At 37.8% G+C, this 17,058-nt stretch overlaps 1 protein-coding gene across 2 annotated transcripts in view; it reads left to right on the top strand.

The window, feature by feature from the left end:
- Positions 1–11,767: 11,767 nt before the first annotated feature.
- Positions 11,768–17,058, top strand: part of myo18b (myosin XVIIIB) — a 50,920-nt gene continuing 45,629 nt past the window's right edge. Inside the window, exons 1-5 of one of the 2 annotated variants that reach the window (XM_030150989.1) lie at positions 11,768–12,041; positions 12,896–13,264; positions 15,937–16,000; positions 16,626–16,738; positions 16,831–16,998. In XM_030150989.1, the coding sequence (XP_030006849.1) occupies positions 12,971–13,264; positions 15,937–16,000; positions 16,626–16,738; positions 16,831–16,998 (639 nt within the window). In that variant the 5' untranslated portion in view covers positions 11,768–12,041; positions 12,896–12,970. The remainder of the gene's footprint in view (positions 12,042–12,895; positions 13,265–15,936; positions 16,001–16,625; positions 16,739–16,830; positions 16,999–17,058) is intronic. The other variant, XM_030150988.1, reaches the window with a different exon arrangement.

Here is a 17,058-nt window from a genome sequence, read left to right as displayed (position 1 = left end):
CAGCCAAGTCCAGGGACGGACAAAGGAATCCAACCACAGAACGTCATAACCAGGGTTGTTTGTGTTTTATAGATGGAATATACGAGGGGACTCGACAACTTCAGAGTCATTTTAGGCAACTATGAGAGATGATGAAGTGTAGACTGATTTTGAGTTATTAGTCTGGATCAAACCCAGAAACCATAGGTTGTACAACTCCAGTTCATGGTGATCAGGACTTGATGCTAAATGTATGACTCTGTGCTGTGAGCCCATCTTCTGCATCATTCTTCACACATAAGCAGGTCGACCTATTTCAGTAGAATAAAAATAAAATCAACCATGGCCAGATTAATTTTCTACAGACACTGATCAGCCAAAATAAATGAGTCTAAAACACAGGTGTCAAATATATGGTCGTGGGCCAAAACCTGCCCACCAAAGGGTCCAATCTGGGAGGAATTTGTGAAATGTAAAAGTTACACTGAGGACATTAACAGTCAAGGATGTGAAAATCATTTTAATTCAGGTTTCACATATAGACCAATTCAATCTGAAGTATCTTGGGCCAGTAAAATACTCCATAATGACCTATAAATAACGACAGCTACACATATTTCTATTTGTTTTAGTGTAAAAAAAAAAAATTACATGAAAATGTTTACACTTATAAACTATCCTTTCACAAAAAATTTGAATAACCTGAACAAACATAAACAACCTACAATGTCTTAGGCAAACTAAGTCTAATTTTACCAATATTCTTCCGGTTACAAAAGCTTTTGTGTATTTGTAGATCCACTGTGATCTGTAAATTGTAAAGTAAATGATAAACTGAGGCATAATACTGTTAAAATTGCTCTTATTTTTCTTATGAGATATCAGGCTCATGTTATTCAGGCTTTTAAGTTAACTTTGTAGATATAAACCTTTTCATAATGGGATTTTTTTAAGAATTTGACTTTTTTCTTTGTTATGAACCCTTTCATGCATAGTGGTCACTACAGTGGACAGCTGTTCGCCAGCTGTTCTCTTGTATACTCATGGGTTTTGTTGTTTTAGTTCCATATCAGCCAACATAGTGGACTCTTATGCGTCATCCCAAACACTGCAGTTCATACAATCACTGTAACTTTGCTGCTCTTGATAAACCTGATCTGCACTAACATGTTTCAGTGTAAATCAATTACTAATTGTTATTAGACTGTAATTAACAGTTTTCTGGGAAAAAAAAAAAAAAAAATGTTTTTTTTTTTTTTTTTGCATATCCTCCTGAAACCCAGCAATGCATTTTGTCCTCTGTCAAACTTTTGTCCCCACAAAAGTTTGACAGATTTACTTTAAAATGCTGAGCATTGCAAAGGACATTCCATTTAAAAAATCAATCAATAAATAAAAATAATTTCAAAAATGTATCTGAAAAAACTTGCATTATGCAGTTTCCAATCAAGACCATTTTTTAATGTAAAAAAGCTAAAACTGTCAATTTTTCTGGGTCTCAGGAGGATATTATCTCCATGAAATGAGTAATAACTAGTATTAGAGAATGATAAAATGTGAGAAAACAAAAGATTAGCTGCATTAAAAATGTTTTTATGTCATTGTTTTCACACAGTATATCACTTTCTGATGATGAGTTTTAAATACGTGTTTCTTTACTTCAAAAATTAAATGCATGGTGTCCAGCTGAGTGGACATTTTTGTAACTCCATGAAAAATAGATTCATAAAAAAATTCAATTGCATTGTTTTTTTTTTTCATGCCTAAAGAGGAATAAAAACACTCAAGCAAAAAATGACTAAGGTTCTCATAATTCATGCATGAAAGGGTTAAACTTGTCTGACCCACTTAAGATCATATTGTGCTGTATGTGGCCTCTGAACTAAAATGAGTTTGTCAAGGTCAAGGTTACTTTATTTATTTTTTATTTATTTATTTGACACCCCTGGTGTAAAATATTCACCCTTTTCTCTCAATAATGTCTGACTGTGTGCTAAAAGCTTCATAATCTTCACCAGCTGGTTTCTAAGTTGGTCTGTGTGGAGGCCAACTATCAAACAGGATTATCAGAACTTGACAGTTGAAAACAGTTGCCTCTGCTCCGAGACTAAACCATGATGTAAATGTTTTCTAATAAAGTATTTGTCACTAAGAGGCCTCTTTAGAAACAGAGCTACAAACATGACATCATGTGAAATCTGTGTCAGTACAAGACAGTCCTGTACCTGTTTTATCACCGCCCTCTGCTCTGTGGTCTCCACCTGTTTGTGTGACACATGCAGGTAACATGTCGTATATGTGACCAGAAGGCGTCCCTGAACCCTCGTGGTAAGTTGAACCCCTGCAGACTCTGTTTACAAATCCTTTTACACACAAATTTACCGTTCACCCCTCCTGGTTCTCACCCCCTCCTCACAGAAAACCACAAGGCTCCTCCTCTTCACCTCAGCTGCAGCTGTCAATCAAAGTGGACAGCTGATGCGGCGCAGATCTGCACATGTGCACTTGTGTCTGCTGTCGCAACAGCCAGCCCCTCTTATCACTGTCAGCCCTGTTTTATACAACACATACACACACTACGACCAATACTCTTCTAAACAGTACTTTCATCTGATTGTTGAGCACTAATTCCCTGTGCTGCCGTCTCTCCTGTGTCATTTGGTATCAAACCGTTCTCCAAACAGGGCAGTATCCCCTCCCTCCCCCCTCTGCCTGCAGATATTTATAGAGGAATCCCTGCCCTGTTGCTTATCTGTGTGTGTGTGTGTGTGACAAGGAGAGAGATTGGCTGCAGACCCCCGTGTGTCACTCTATTTCTGACTCTATTGCTGCATCCCCCCACTCAGTCTGTGCTGCTGTGTGTGTCTGCGGTGGTGTTTGTGTGACAGCAGGGCTCTCATTTGGCCTCACAGGACTGGCACCAACTTTCTGAGGGTTTTTGATCCGTTTTCTTGGCCGCTGAAGGTATGCCACTGTGTGTCGCTTACTGTCTAAATGTACGCAGACAATTAGAGAGTGTAATGACATTCTCCAGGCTTTATTTATAGATGATCTGAGCTGGTTGAGAGAGGCCTCACAGTGAGTGTGCCGGGGTGTGATTTGACATTGGCTTGACTGGCTCTAAGACCACAGACAGAATAACACCAGGCCAGACGGTGTCTACTTCACTGGAACATTGGTTTTTATGGTTGGCTCAGTTTTTATTACTAAGAGCGCTACTGTGTCTGGTGGCTCATCAGGAGGAAATTTCTAGAGTCACCTCACGGCTCATAAATGTGTCCGTTGAGGCATAGGATCATCACAATTTACTGCAAATATTGTTAGTCAGTGGGGAGTGGAGGAGTGTAAACAGTAGAATCTGGAAATAATTGAAAATCAACAATAGGACAAACAACTTGGAACAAACTGCCTCGTTCCTGGGTTGTTTACAGAGACTTAACCTAATGTGGTGCAACAGGCAGGAACAGATCCAGGTCAAATACTGATCTGGGATTGGACTGGGTAAGCATGACACTGAAACGAAAGGAATATTCAACACAGTTCCTCTTTAACATGTAATTTTTAGTGTGGTCTTGCTGAGATGAGGCGGCCGGAGGTGTCGGATTGAAACATGAGAGCAGAGAGACACACAGGAATCGAAGTGTGTGTGAAGCTGTGGTTGGAAACTGAAGGGTGTTTGGGAATCATAGAGAGGTGTGAGAGAGCATGAAGGTGTCCTATTTATGATTGGAAAAGTGGTTCATCATACAGGAACAGCATGGATGTGGTGTTAAACACAGACAGCTTTACTGAAAATTTAGAGTTCGAGGAAAGAATACGGGACAATGTTAAGTTTGACTATAAAATATGGCAAAAATATATGGTGTTTAACGTAAAAGTTTACAGCAGGATGTTCAGTGTATGTAACCGTGTTATTATGTTTTCCATTAGAAAACAGACAAAACCAGGACCATCTACAAAGTCTGTTGTGTTCTAATATAATTATTAGGGTGGTCCAACAATCATGGTAAAAAATACAGTTTCAGATAACCTCAATTAGAACCCTGCATTAGGTTTTGGCATTCAAAAGATGATTTAGGAAAAAATTTGGAAGAAAAAGGAGATGTTTTAGAGGTTGCACAAGTTGCTGGAAGTTTCCTGGAAATTGACTAATTTTGCATTTTCAGCATAGCCGAGCTGACCTGCTAAGAGAAGCAGCAGTACGATCAAAACCAAGGTTTGAGTGCTTCATCTAGCAATATATGTCCCAGCCAGCATGTCCATGTGGGCCCCAGAAGGGTTACAATTGGGCTGCATATAAGGGTCCCATGTGGGTTTGTCTGCAGTTTCCATGGTGGCCCCACATGTGTTTGCCCATATCAGAATCAGAATCAAAATTAGAATCAGAATCTCTTTATTGTCATTGTACCATGTACAGCGAAACTGAGGTAAAGCTCTCCATTTCAGTGCAAGAATTTATAGACAGACAAAAAATATCAGTAAAACAACAACAAATATCAGTAAAAGGCACCGTTATTTACATTAAAAAATAAAAAGTATTGTAAACTAAGATATTTGTAAAACATGGAATTTAAGTTGTGCAAATAACATGAGAAGTAGTGCAAATGACATGAAAGATAAATATCGTGGGATAAAATAGTGTGAAGAAAAAATATGAGATATTCAGATCTCTGATTCTGATATGGGCAAACACATGTGGGGCCACCATGGAAACTGCGGCCAAACCCACATGGGACCCTTAAATGCAGCCCAAATGTAACCCTTCTGGTGCCCATATGGACATGCTGGCTGGGGTATGAAGTAAGGCCGCTAACATCTTTTTTACTTGAGTGAAGAATTGGTTGGCCTGGCATTCTTCGACTCCAGTGTGACACCAGAGCAGAAGCAGCTGATGGTTCACTACATGATGGAAAATGAAGGTTCAGAGATTCCACTAAAATGTTGTGATGCCCTTAATCAAGCAGATTATGAAGGGAAGCAGATCAGTGATTTTGTCACCACCAGCACCATGCGTTTCTTTGAAACTTTGGATCTGCCACAAACATTCGTAAGAATGCCTCCAGAAGACTGGGCTGATGATAAAGAATTTCAGCAGGCTGCTAAAGTTGTGCATTCCAGAAAAGTTGTCAGTGATGTTGCTGAAAGAGGGGTGAAGCTTATTCAAGACTTCAACTGTAGCCGAACAAAAAATGAAGATCACAAACAGTACTGGCTCCAAGTTGTCAAAGAACACAGGAACATTTTTTGTCATTTCAATAAAGCAACAGTGGTTGCTGGACTTTCTAAGTAACATTTTTATGCGAGTTGCAGTTTGATTTTGAGAATGAAATTACAAATTATTCTAATATGTCTTATTCATTTGGGTAGTTATGTTATAGTATATAGAGCAATCTTCATGTGTCTTGTGCAACCTCTAAATATGAGTTAATTTGCATAAAAATTTGGACCGAAGTAATTTGGCCAGATATGGAACCAAATGCAGGGTTCTAATCCAGAGAATCTTGAAAAAAAATTGTTTTGGACCACCCTAATAATTATGTTCTGTCATTAGTTAAGTGGTAAACAGGTACTGGTAAATTTTGCATAAATGGAATATTTTGGGGATACTCATACCTGAAGTTAGGTTCATAAGTATTTGGAAAATGACACAAATTTTGTTGAACACACCAATGAAACAGTCAAGATGTGATTGAAGTGTGGACTTTCAGCTTTAATTCAGCAGATTCAACAAAAAATATTCTGTTGTTTAGGAATTCTAACCATTCCATGTAGTCAGTCTTTCTGTCCAGTTGACTGATAAGCAGCTTCATATACAGGTGTGGTGACCCTAGAGTCTCTGAAGGTAAAGAAAAGGGATCTTCACCTGAAATCAACCCAGTAGAGCGGATTTTCAATTACTGAAGACAAAACTGAGTGAAGAAAAAACCCATAAACAAGCATTCAGCTGAAGGCGGCTGTAATAAAGGCCTGAAAAGCATCTCCAGGAGGAAACTTAGCATTTGGTTGAAAAATGGTTTTAATTAATGCAATAGTTTTGATAAAACCCCATGAATTAAAGTTGAAAGTTGATGCCTCACTTACATATTGATAGATCTTCGTTTCAGATTCATGCTAGTGGTGTAAAAAGACATAAGTACTTGGACATTCAGATTGAAATACTGATTGTATATACTAGAATTTCTCGAGAAATGCTTAGTAATGGTGATGAATGAATCCCCACTGCGAGATAAGTTCAGCCACTGTTTTAGTCGATAAAAAGTCAAAAATATGACATGAACCTCTCATATCGTGCACATTATTATCTGATCTACTGTTGATTTAAGCAGCATTAAAACTACATTATGCAAAAAAAACATTCTGTCAAAAATATCTCCAACTGTATCCACATTTACACCCTTTAGTCACATTGATATTTGATTTCTTTTATATTTTTTCTGGATTCACAAAGTAAATCGTCCAATATAATGTTTCTGAGACACATAAAAAAGATGATTGATGACAACAAAATGGGAAACAAAGAAAGTGTGAAGTGTAACTCTTTCCTGCAGACATTACTATGTGACAACAGAGGTTGTCTGCAGCCCCTGACGGAGACACGAGGAGACAGTTTCTTAAAAAATAATGACGCCTCGATAGACACAAAGTGGTTGTGAAATACTCGAGTAATGGAAAAATACATCAACGTGACGTGCGTGTGTTTGTATGGTAACTCTGCTTCTACCTGACTGATTTGATCTGAGGGATTAAAATGTTTTTACTGTCTGGGAAACTTCATGTTGAAAGGCAGAGTAGATCTGACACTTTCATTATATTCTGAAGACCGCGACTGCTGAGGCTTCACATTTGGCTACAAACTTCTTTTTCGATCTGTCACTGCTTGTCCGTGTCACTTTTTAACTGTCTGTCTCCATCCTCAGGAACAAGGAGCCACCATTTGTCTGTCTCTGAGCACACGCACACAAATACACCGCCACGCCGCTCTGACATCACATCTGGCTGACGTCCCCCCACTCCCCCCCGGCCCCCCCAACTGCTGAACCCCCCACTCTGCACAACAGACACCATGGCTCTATCATCACGTTTAAAACTGTGGGAGCAGAAGGGAGGTGCACATTCGCTGCATGCTGTGTTAATTGAACATGTAATAGCTGATCTTGACTTGCATGTGTGTGTGTGTGTGTGTGTGTGTGTGAGAGAGTAGTGGGGTGTAGTGTTGATTACATGCTGAGTAGACCCCTCTGTTCTACTCTTGAATCACCACGGCATGTCACTGTGAAGTCTGCCCGCTGTGACCGCAGTATTAGTCACCCTGCAATGTTAACAGTGCTTTAAAAGCTCCATACTGTCACAGACATCAGCTGGCAATCGCTGATATTTTTACTTGACTATTTTTATTTTAATGACTTTCACCACTTTGACTCTTAACTGTTTGTGCCAATGTCCCCATGTCTCTGTGTGGTTGAACCCTAATGACTTCAAGTACCAATCATGCACAGATGGCACATAAGCCTCATTGCATTTTCCCCAAAAGCCCCCCCACCCACCCACCCCAAAAAAAACCAAAACACTAGTGCTGAGAAATGTTGTGCTCTAACATTAAAGAGAGTCATTTACTTTGTAGTGATTTAGTTAATTCAGCATAACTTCAATCCTGTTACTATAATATAACATTAGATAGATAGATAGATAGATAGATAGATAGATAGATAGATAGATAGATAGATAGATAGATAGATAGATAGATAGATAGATAGATAGATAGATAGATAGATAGATAGATAGATAGATAGATAGATAGATAGATACTTTATTGATCCCAGGGGGAAATTCAAGTATTCAGCAGTTTACATACAACACACAACACAAAAGTGGGTTAGTACCAGGTTGACAAAAAGGTTAGTATATATACTCTAAAAGACAATTGCTAAAGAAACTACTCTAAAAGGGCTTCCTGTACAGTACTGTAAATAAAGACTTCTGATTGTATTTTCACATTTCAGGGCATTGATATAAAGTGAAACAGTGATTTAAGTGTAAGCTGTCATTTTAACTAATCTAAACTAACTGACAATAACATGCTGCACTATACTTGGATACATCACACTCACAACTTGTAGGAGTTCACATCCACAACTGATGTGAAATATTATGATAAAAATGTTCACGTCTGTTATCAATAATTATCACGATAAATATCAAATCAGTGAATTTCATTTGAGTTTAGGAACAGTTACATGTGGCTTCAAATTATTATTTGAGGACAAGGCACAGTTTTATAGGCGTTTGAGGTGACATTGTAAATAAAAGTCACCCTATAGATAAAATAAAAACCATAGCTCAGCCCCCTGTTAGCAATGAAAACCTGAATATAGATATTATGCTTTATTGCTCTGGCAGAAATGTGTGAAGTATTTAAAAAAAAAAAAACAAAAAAAAAAAAACAAAAAAAAAAAAAAAAACACTTTGACATGTTGTGTGTGATAGCAGCGCTGGGCAGCCCTGGGTTAACATTGAATAAACAGCCATTTTCAACCATGTCTATACTGTAAGCAGTGATGATCATGTTGTTAATAATATTCTGTATAATTGCTTAAGTACATGGATGAGCTGACGCAGCTGCTCATTTCTAGTCTGTAAATCAAAGGAGTCATAGTGATGCATTACATAGTTATTTCCTCTGAAGTTTTCTCATGATTACATGTGTTACTTTTGCGCAGAATGTGACCAGCTGTCCCACTGACCTTTATAATATTCCCTATTGTGTCAGCAGGTGATATCTATTAAGTAAATGTCAGCCGTCCAGCCTCCTTAGTATTCAATGATGCGTCACAACCACTGACTCATTTTTCCCCTTAAAGCTGGAAACACAGTGGATGTTTTTCACTTACATGTTAAAGGTTTATGAATTTTTTCAATCTTTGTCTGAGATTTATCGTCTATTCGTTATCTAAAGTGACCTGTCATAGGCTGCGTCGGACTGATCGATACAGACACTGAACAGATGCAGACAGATGGAGCTGAATCATAATCTGCCTTTTTCCACTTTGCTGTTTTGTTTAACCCTTTCATGCATGAATGATGAGAACCTTAATCATAATTTTCCCCCCGTTTTTATTCCTCTTTAGGCATGACAAAAAAAAAATGCAATAGACATCTTTTTATGAACCTATTGTTAACGGAGCTGCAAAAATGTCCACTCAAATGGATATGATGCATTTAATTTTTGAAGCAAAGAAACACATATTTACTGATATACAGTGAAAACTATGAAATATAAACACTTTTAATGCTGCTAATCTGATGTTTTCTCATATTTAAATCTACTCTAATGCTAGTTATTACTCACTTCATGGCGATAATATACAAAAAACCCATTTTGTTAAAGAAAAAAATGATAATTACAGTCTAATAGCAATTGATTTACAGTCAAACATGCTACTGCAGATAAGGTTTATCAAGAACAGCAAAGTTACATATGCATAAGTGTCCACTGTGTTGGCTGATATGGAACTAAAACAACAAAACTCATGAATATACAAGAGAACAGCTGGACAATAACTGTCCACTGGAGTGACCACTATGCATGAAAGGGTTAAATACCAAAAACTTACATTTGTTTACAGTGGCGGATCATCCATAGAGGGCGCTATGGCCCCGCCCACCTGTCTGACATGAAGAAGAAGACGATAGGAATTACCTGAAATTATTTTACAAAAACATTAATATTTAAATAAATACATGCTACAGCCAGTAAGCACTGTGTATAATCTGTGTTCAACTGTAGTTCAAAAATGTTTTCGGTCGTTTAATGAGCAGACAAATCACGTGTTTCCTGTTTGGGGTACTGCTGAGAACCCCATAGACTCTTGCTTTAAATAGCACGTGCACTGTAGACCCCTCCGACTAGACTTTAGCAGCTCACATTTGGAACTATTCTGGTGTGACAGGGTGAATTTGGTGCACTTTGTCCTCTTCATGGCTGATTTAGTTAGGGGAGCTGTTTTCGACAGGAGTAGAATTCGGCACAACACCTGGTACAATGGGCTTCATTTATTTATTTATTTTGACCTCCGCCAAGGAGGTTATGTTTTTGCCAGGGTTTGTTTGTCTGTCCGTTAGTGTGCAACATAACTCAAAAAGTTATGGACAGATTTTGATGAAATTTTCAGGGTTTGTTGGAAATGGGATAAGGAAGAAATGATTAACTTTTGGGGGTGATCCGGAAGAAATCCTGGATTCTGGATCACTTTGAAATGTTCGTTAACATTGTGGTAAATGGGGCCAAAATTTTCGTTTCCCAATATCTCGCTTAATTATTGACCAAAACCCATGAAATTTAACTCAGGAATTGACAATGAGGTCCTCTATCACATTTCAAAGGCTGATCCGGATCTGATCCAGAAGGCGGATTTTATTTTAAACTAGAAAAGCACTCGGAGAGCGCAGACCTCCGCCAAGCGCAAAAATTCCCCACATAATCGGTGATACAAATCCTACATTTATTTTTTAAAATAAAATCCGCCTTCTGGATCAGATCCGGATCAGCCTTTGAAATGTGATAGAGGACCCCATTGTCAATTCCTGAGTTAAATTTCATGAGTTTTGGTCAATAATTAAGCGAGATATTGGGAAACGAAAATTTTGGCCCCATTTACCACAATGTTAACGAAAATTTCAAAGTGATCCAGGATTTCTTCCGGATCACCCCCAAAAGTTAATCATTTCTTCCTTATCCCATTTCCAACAAACCCTGAAAATTTCATCAAAATCTGTCCATAACTTTTTGAGTTATGTTGCACACTAACGGACAGACAAACAAACCCTGGCAAAAACATAACCTCCTTGGCGGAGGTCAAAATAAATGTAGGATTTGTATCGCCGATTATGTGGGGAATTTTTGCGCTTGGCGGAGGTCTGCGCTCTCCGAGTGCTTTTCTAGTTTTTAATTTATTTTTTACAAGGGGCTTTATGCACAGCCCCACTACTTCCTGAACTTAAGGCAGCTCCTTTATTTCCTGTCTTTCATTATTGGACACACTTATTAATCCAGGTGTGCCTGACCATGACACAGTAGTCACAACAACAAGTATCAGACACACCTGGATTAATCAGTGTGTCCAATAATCAGTCCAATGTATCAATGGAAAAGACACTTGTCAGGGACATGCCCGACTTTAACAATAGAATCACTGAAAAATGTGCATGTTTGAAGGATAGATGGGTGAAATTTACATATAAAAAATGAAACTGAAAATGCATACTTTGTGTTTTTATTTTAATTTAAATTAATATTTTAAAATAGTGATGTATGTACTTTGGTGTATCCTAGTGAATATGTGAGTATACGAGGGCCGTTCAATAAGTTCATGGCCTCACCCAGAACAGAACAACACAGACTGATAATTTATATTTTATTTTTCAACATAATCTCCATTTACAGCAATGCACTTGGTCCATCGATGTTCAAGCATCACTATCCCATCACGAAAGAATGTAACATCCTGTATTATAACAACCAGTATTTCTGGGTGAGGCCATGAACTTATTGAACAGCCCTCGTAGTGCAGCTGAAAACTGACTTGGATACTGTGCCCCAAATAATTTCATGAGCCGCCACTGCTTATTTGATTAAAACACAAAGCTCATATACACAACTAAGATTGTGCCCGTAAAAATACTGAAAGGTAAAATATTTTTCTTATGTCATTTTAAACTCCTCTGCAACCTCAAAACCTGCAGAATAAAACCTAATGCATGAACAGATCCCACTTGAGAAGCTGTGACTTGCATGTATTTTTGGTCATTTTTTGGTCTTTGTCTCCTGCATGGATGTTCTGCATATCCACATCCCATAATGACTTTATATCTGTGTCCGGGCCTTGTCCTCTTTCTGTATTTGTGAATCTGTAAAACTACAGATAAAAGAGGAGAAGACGCCCGTGGCCACAGCGGTCCCACCTCAACCTTTGTCGGCTGTGCCAGGAGGTTTCCTGAAGCAGCTGGTCAGAGACTCAGAGAAGGAGACCAAACTGAAGGAGCCAGAGGTCAAAGAGGACAAGGCAGTAAGTGGATAACATTGTTGTTTTGGTTTATTTTTATTTCAAATATCAACATTTAAAACTAAAAACAAGGAAAAACATTTTAAAAAAAAAACATATTTGAAAAGGAGTGGGATGAAGTTCAACTTATATACTCCCGCCCCCTTACCCCGTCTTTTTCTACTGACAATTGTTGTGCCAAGGTAAGTATCCCTGCTCAGAATTGTTTACCCTAGCCGCGGGAGCATAATTTCGACTTTTTATCTCTTAACTTTGACTTTGTATCTCATAATTATGACTTTTTGTCATAATTTCGACTTTTTATCTCATAGTTATGACTTTCTTATCTCATAATTATGACTTAACATGGGGATATTATTTTTCCTATGTATGGAAGCCTCTTTCCACAACTGAAAAAAAAAATTATCCACATGGTAAGTCATAATTATGATGTAAGAAGTCAAAATTATGCTCCCGTGGCCAGGGGAAACAATTCTCACTTTGGATATGTACCTTGGCACAACAGCATAAAGTTCTATGTCAACTCCTCAAAGTAACTTAACAAATCTTACACATATCAAAATAAATTCTCACCAAGCCTGCACAAAACGCAGAAATGTTTTACATATTAAAAATAAAGTCTGTCGATTTCATAGTAGTATTACACATCAAAAATAAACTCTCCATTTAATAACAGTATTTACATAACATCTGTGATGGAAATGTTTAAATGACATATAAAGAATCTGAATCTGAGTATTTCACATATCAAAATAAACGGTCCATTTCTTAACAGTATAACACATATTAAAATAAACTCATTTATTCCACTCCATAAGGAATATTACTGATACTCATTATTGTTTTCCTCTCCACAGCCCAGCAAACTAAGTGACAACCTCGTGCAACACTTCCTCCTCCCAGATCAGACTCCTCCGATCCTTGAGGCCGAGATGTCTCTCCGAGCCGATCAGATCATCAACGCCAAGCAAGGCCTGGATTCAGCCCAGTCGGGCCCCAAGTCCTCCCCTCAGAGACACATAGTCACTGCTGACCCCGACAGGAAACAGGAAACCAGACTGAACATGACCTCAGCAATGAAGAACAGGAGCAAGGAGGCAGAGAAGACCAAGGAAAGGATAGAGGAGGTGAAACAGCTGGTGAAGAAGGAGGAGGAGATTGAGACGAGGCAGGAGCCAGAGGGACGGCAAGCAGACAGCACCGTAACAGAGCACGACAGGAAAGAGGTATGCATGCAGCAGCTTTCATTTAGAATATGAAGCCTGGGGTGGGAAACAATTATAGGCTTTTTCAGGGTTTAATTACAATCAGTTAATAGAAGTGAAAGGAAAAACTGTCCAGATAAATTAACCCAATTAGCATCTAAATGGTGTATTAAAGCCACTATGTGTCGAAATGTATGATTGAGACTGAATGATTTAATTATTGATGTAATTATACAGATAGCTGATGATTTTCTATTTATGCATTTTGCTATAACAGGCTTGTTGAAACTGATGTTGACAAAGACATGAGCGTTAAAGACAGAAAAAGGCTTAGCGGAGCTGAAACCATGAACCATTACCATGAGCAGCTCCTTTCACATTACACACAGGCATTTCATTCATTATTATTTTAAGAATATAGAATGGAGCTGCTTTAAAAGAAGTGGCCAAAAATTAAAGATTCAACATTTCCTAAAGTTAAGCTGAACGTAACCCTTGAAAACCTATAACTACTGTTGCGGTGACTTCCAAATGAATTTTTCCCTACATTTTACCTTTCCGAAGTGATTTATCACCATTTATTATAATATCATCCTCTGTATTTGGCATTTTTCTGTGAAAATCAGATATTTTCCTATATTTAATTTACTGATCATATAGATGTTCATAAAAGCTTACAGGAAATTTAACGCTTATTATATTAAAATGAAGAAAACAGAGAATGAGTTTGTTTTCAAGTTAAATTTGACATTAACTGAATGTAAAAACAAGTGTCTCCATGTCCAAATGCATCATATCTGATGATGATGACGCGCTAAGAAACTGCATTTTATCTGAATTATGTTCATGTATTGATAGTATTAATGATTCAGTGGTTAGCAAACATTTTAGATCAGTAGATGCTTTTGATTGATAGTGGTTGTTTAGGTGTTTAAGGATTAAATGTATTTTCAGCATCAGGACAGTGATGTTTACTGTTTGCTTTCTTTATCTCTACTGTCCATGTTAAAAAAAAAGTCAATGGTTTGATTATTAGTATTAAATGCCAAAATTTCACTACCTTAAAAATACTTGAAAACAGTGGTTCTCAAACTTTTTACAGGGGAGTACCCCCCGAAATATATATTTTTAGTCAGGTACCCTCAACTCTTGCTTCAGCAATTTTGATTGAAAAAAATGAGGCAAAATTTGTTCCTGTGCCAAAGGGGTCTGTTTTTATTTTCAAAACTTTGTAAACAAACAACATATATTTAACTTTAATATATTGAAAACAACAAATCTTTGGTGAAGAATGAATAAATGAACCTTTCATCAACAAAAATAATTACTTAATTACTCAGATAAAGTCATCTCGAATAATGTTGTTCTTAAAATGTTACCAAAGCTTAAAAAGATGACAGACAATATATAATATATATAAAAAAAATGAAAATGTTGAAATGAAATAAGGTCAAGAGTATCAGTTTTATTGTATGAATGTATTTATTGTGTTTTATATTTCAGCATCAATTCTCATTATTTATTTTGTATTCAGTACATGATGGCTTATTTAATGTATTTTCTCTTAAATATTTCAAGTACCCCCTGGGCAACTTCTGAGTACCTCTGGGGGTACACGTATGCCACTTTGGGAACCCCTGCTTTAAAACAACCAATAATAGTTCCAATGAGCATGATTTAGTTGGATTTAGGAGGATGTAACTGTGAATGTAGTATATGAAAGTTTTGTTTTTATCAGTGTATAATCAGGCAAAAATTAAAACCATTATCTTAGAATGAGGCTTTTATATCAACAGTCTGCTATGTTTCTACACTAGCTCTGAAGCTTTTTCCATTTAAGGTCCATTACTGTCACCTTCCATGTTTGAGTGTTAATGTACCTTAATTCAAAGCTCAGTACCATCAAACACTGATTCTAAAGTGAAACATCAGCCTTTTTTTGCCCTTGCGGTGAGAGTTGGGGAGGTATTCAGTTGCCTGGAATTGCTCCTTCACTGCATGATGTCACTAAATTTCACATACTGAACCTTCAACCCTTCAATGCCAAATGTATCATATTTGATACATGAGTTTTGAAGCCCTCTAAATGATCAGTGTGATATTTTTTCTCTTCAAAAACCTGATGTATACAATTAAATACATGCAATACACGGATAATCCACCAGGGGGGAGGAATTCGTTCACCAGAGGCCTTTCCAGTGACACTACAAGACTGTCATTAATGAGGAAGGAGGCAGAACTTTGCCAATTTTGAAAAGGAATTACCAATTTGTTAGACATGTTTGTGTTATATTATGTTTTTGTTTGTTCAAAAATAATATTTGAGTATTGAGACCTGATGTATCGAATATGATACAAAATTTAAAGTCATACATGGAAACTGATGTATGAAAAAGACATTTTTTCATTGTTCAGAAGGACCAATAAAGGCTCCAGTTTCAAAGAAATGGAATTTTCTGTCAATGGTTTAATGGTCTCATGTTGTTGCTTTTCAGGCTTTACAGGATTAAACCCATAAACCCATAAAGCAACAACATGAGATGTGACCGGTGAGGATAAGAGTCTGTGTGAGATCACAACTCAGCGAGGGTTTTACATATACGTATCAGTCAAAGAACCATCAGGGATTGAAAATATTACCACAGGAGCATTGTCTGAATTGTATAGTATATCTGATCTAACTTATCTTTCAGGTGAGAGATGTGTGGTATGAAGCTGGAACTGTGTGGTACGCCCATAAAGACGGTTATACCCTGGGTAAGTACAGATTCTTCTCTTTTATTGTCATTGTCAATAATGTGACCAAGGTTATTTAAAAGGATAAACTGCCTATATGTTCAGTAGTGCGTGCTCTAAGTGTGAACACTGGCATAATCTCATTCATTTTGTCCAAAATATGTGTTTGGATTAGCGTAGAATCCTCTGATAATCCAATCGCAATCTCCAGTAATCTGCTATTCCACTAGAGTACCTTCATATTCTGTTACATATTAGTCAGAGCAGAGTCAGTATAGCTCTCATGATGCTGATCCATATGTGGTCAGATCTCACCGTCCATCTGCTGTTTTTTTTTTTTTTTTTTTTTACTCTATCAGCATCCTCATACCCATATATTTATGCATCAGAGCTGTAATAATCCAATGAGACCCTCTTAATGCCACACAAACCCCAGGCCTTGACCCTACTCCTTTCTATCCACCGATCAGAGATTTATGTTTAAAGCCTGTGCAGAGGCCTTCACACTGATAGCGAACAGGATCGGACCTGACACTTTTCAGCCTCTTGTGGTTAATTAAAAGCTCTGTGGTTTTGACAGCGCACGATATGTCACTGTGAATTTGAGGGAGTTTTATCTGAGCGTATGTGTGCATTTGTTTTATAGCCACTCAGCTGAAGCCAGATGAAGGCACACCTGAACTCCCAGAAGGCAAAGTGAGGGTCCGCCTGCAGACAGATGGATCGCTGCATGATGTTACGGAGTATGAAATTGAGAAGGTAGCTCAGTTCTTGTCCTGCAGGATTTCTTTCCATCTGTTCTTTACACTTTCTGTGGAATTGACAGCGTCTCCGTCCCTCATCGTCCACAGTGCAACCCACCGGAGCTGGATCTGTGTGAGGACCTCAGCGACCTCCAGAGTGTCAACGAATGTGGACTTCTGCACACCCTGAGCAGCCGAGCCAAAGCCAACATGCCGCTCACACACGCAGGACCCAACTTAGTCAACTTCTGGCCTCCATTACAGGCTCACAGCAAGGTGAAGCCGAACACGTCATCCAACAGTCAGGCTCATCCCTTGTGTCTCTTTGCATAAGGC

This window comes from Sphaeramia orbicularis, chromosome 12 (genome assembly GCF_902148855.1).
Source record: "Sphaeramia orbicularis chromosome 12, fSphaOr1.1, whole genome shotgun sequence".
NCBI classification, from domain to species: Eukaryota; Metazoa; Chordata; class Actinopteri; order Kurtiformes; family Apogonidae; genus Sphaeramia; species Sphaeramia orbicularis.
The sequence above is the reverse complement of the archived record's forward strand: the minus strand, read 5'-3'. Positions and strand labels throughout refer to the sequence as shown.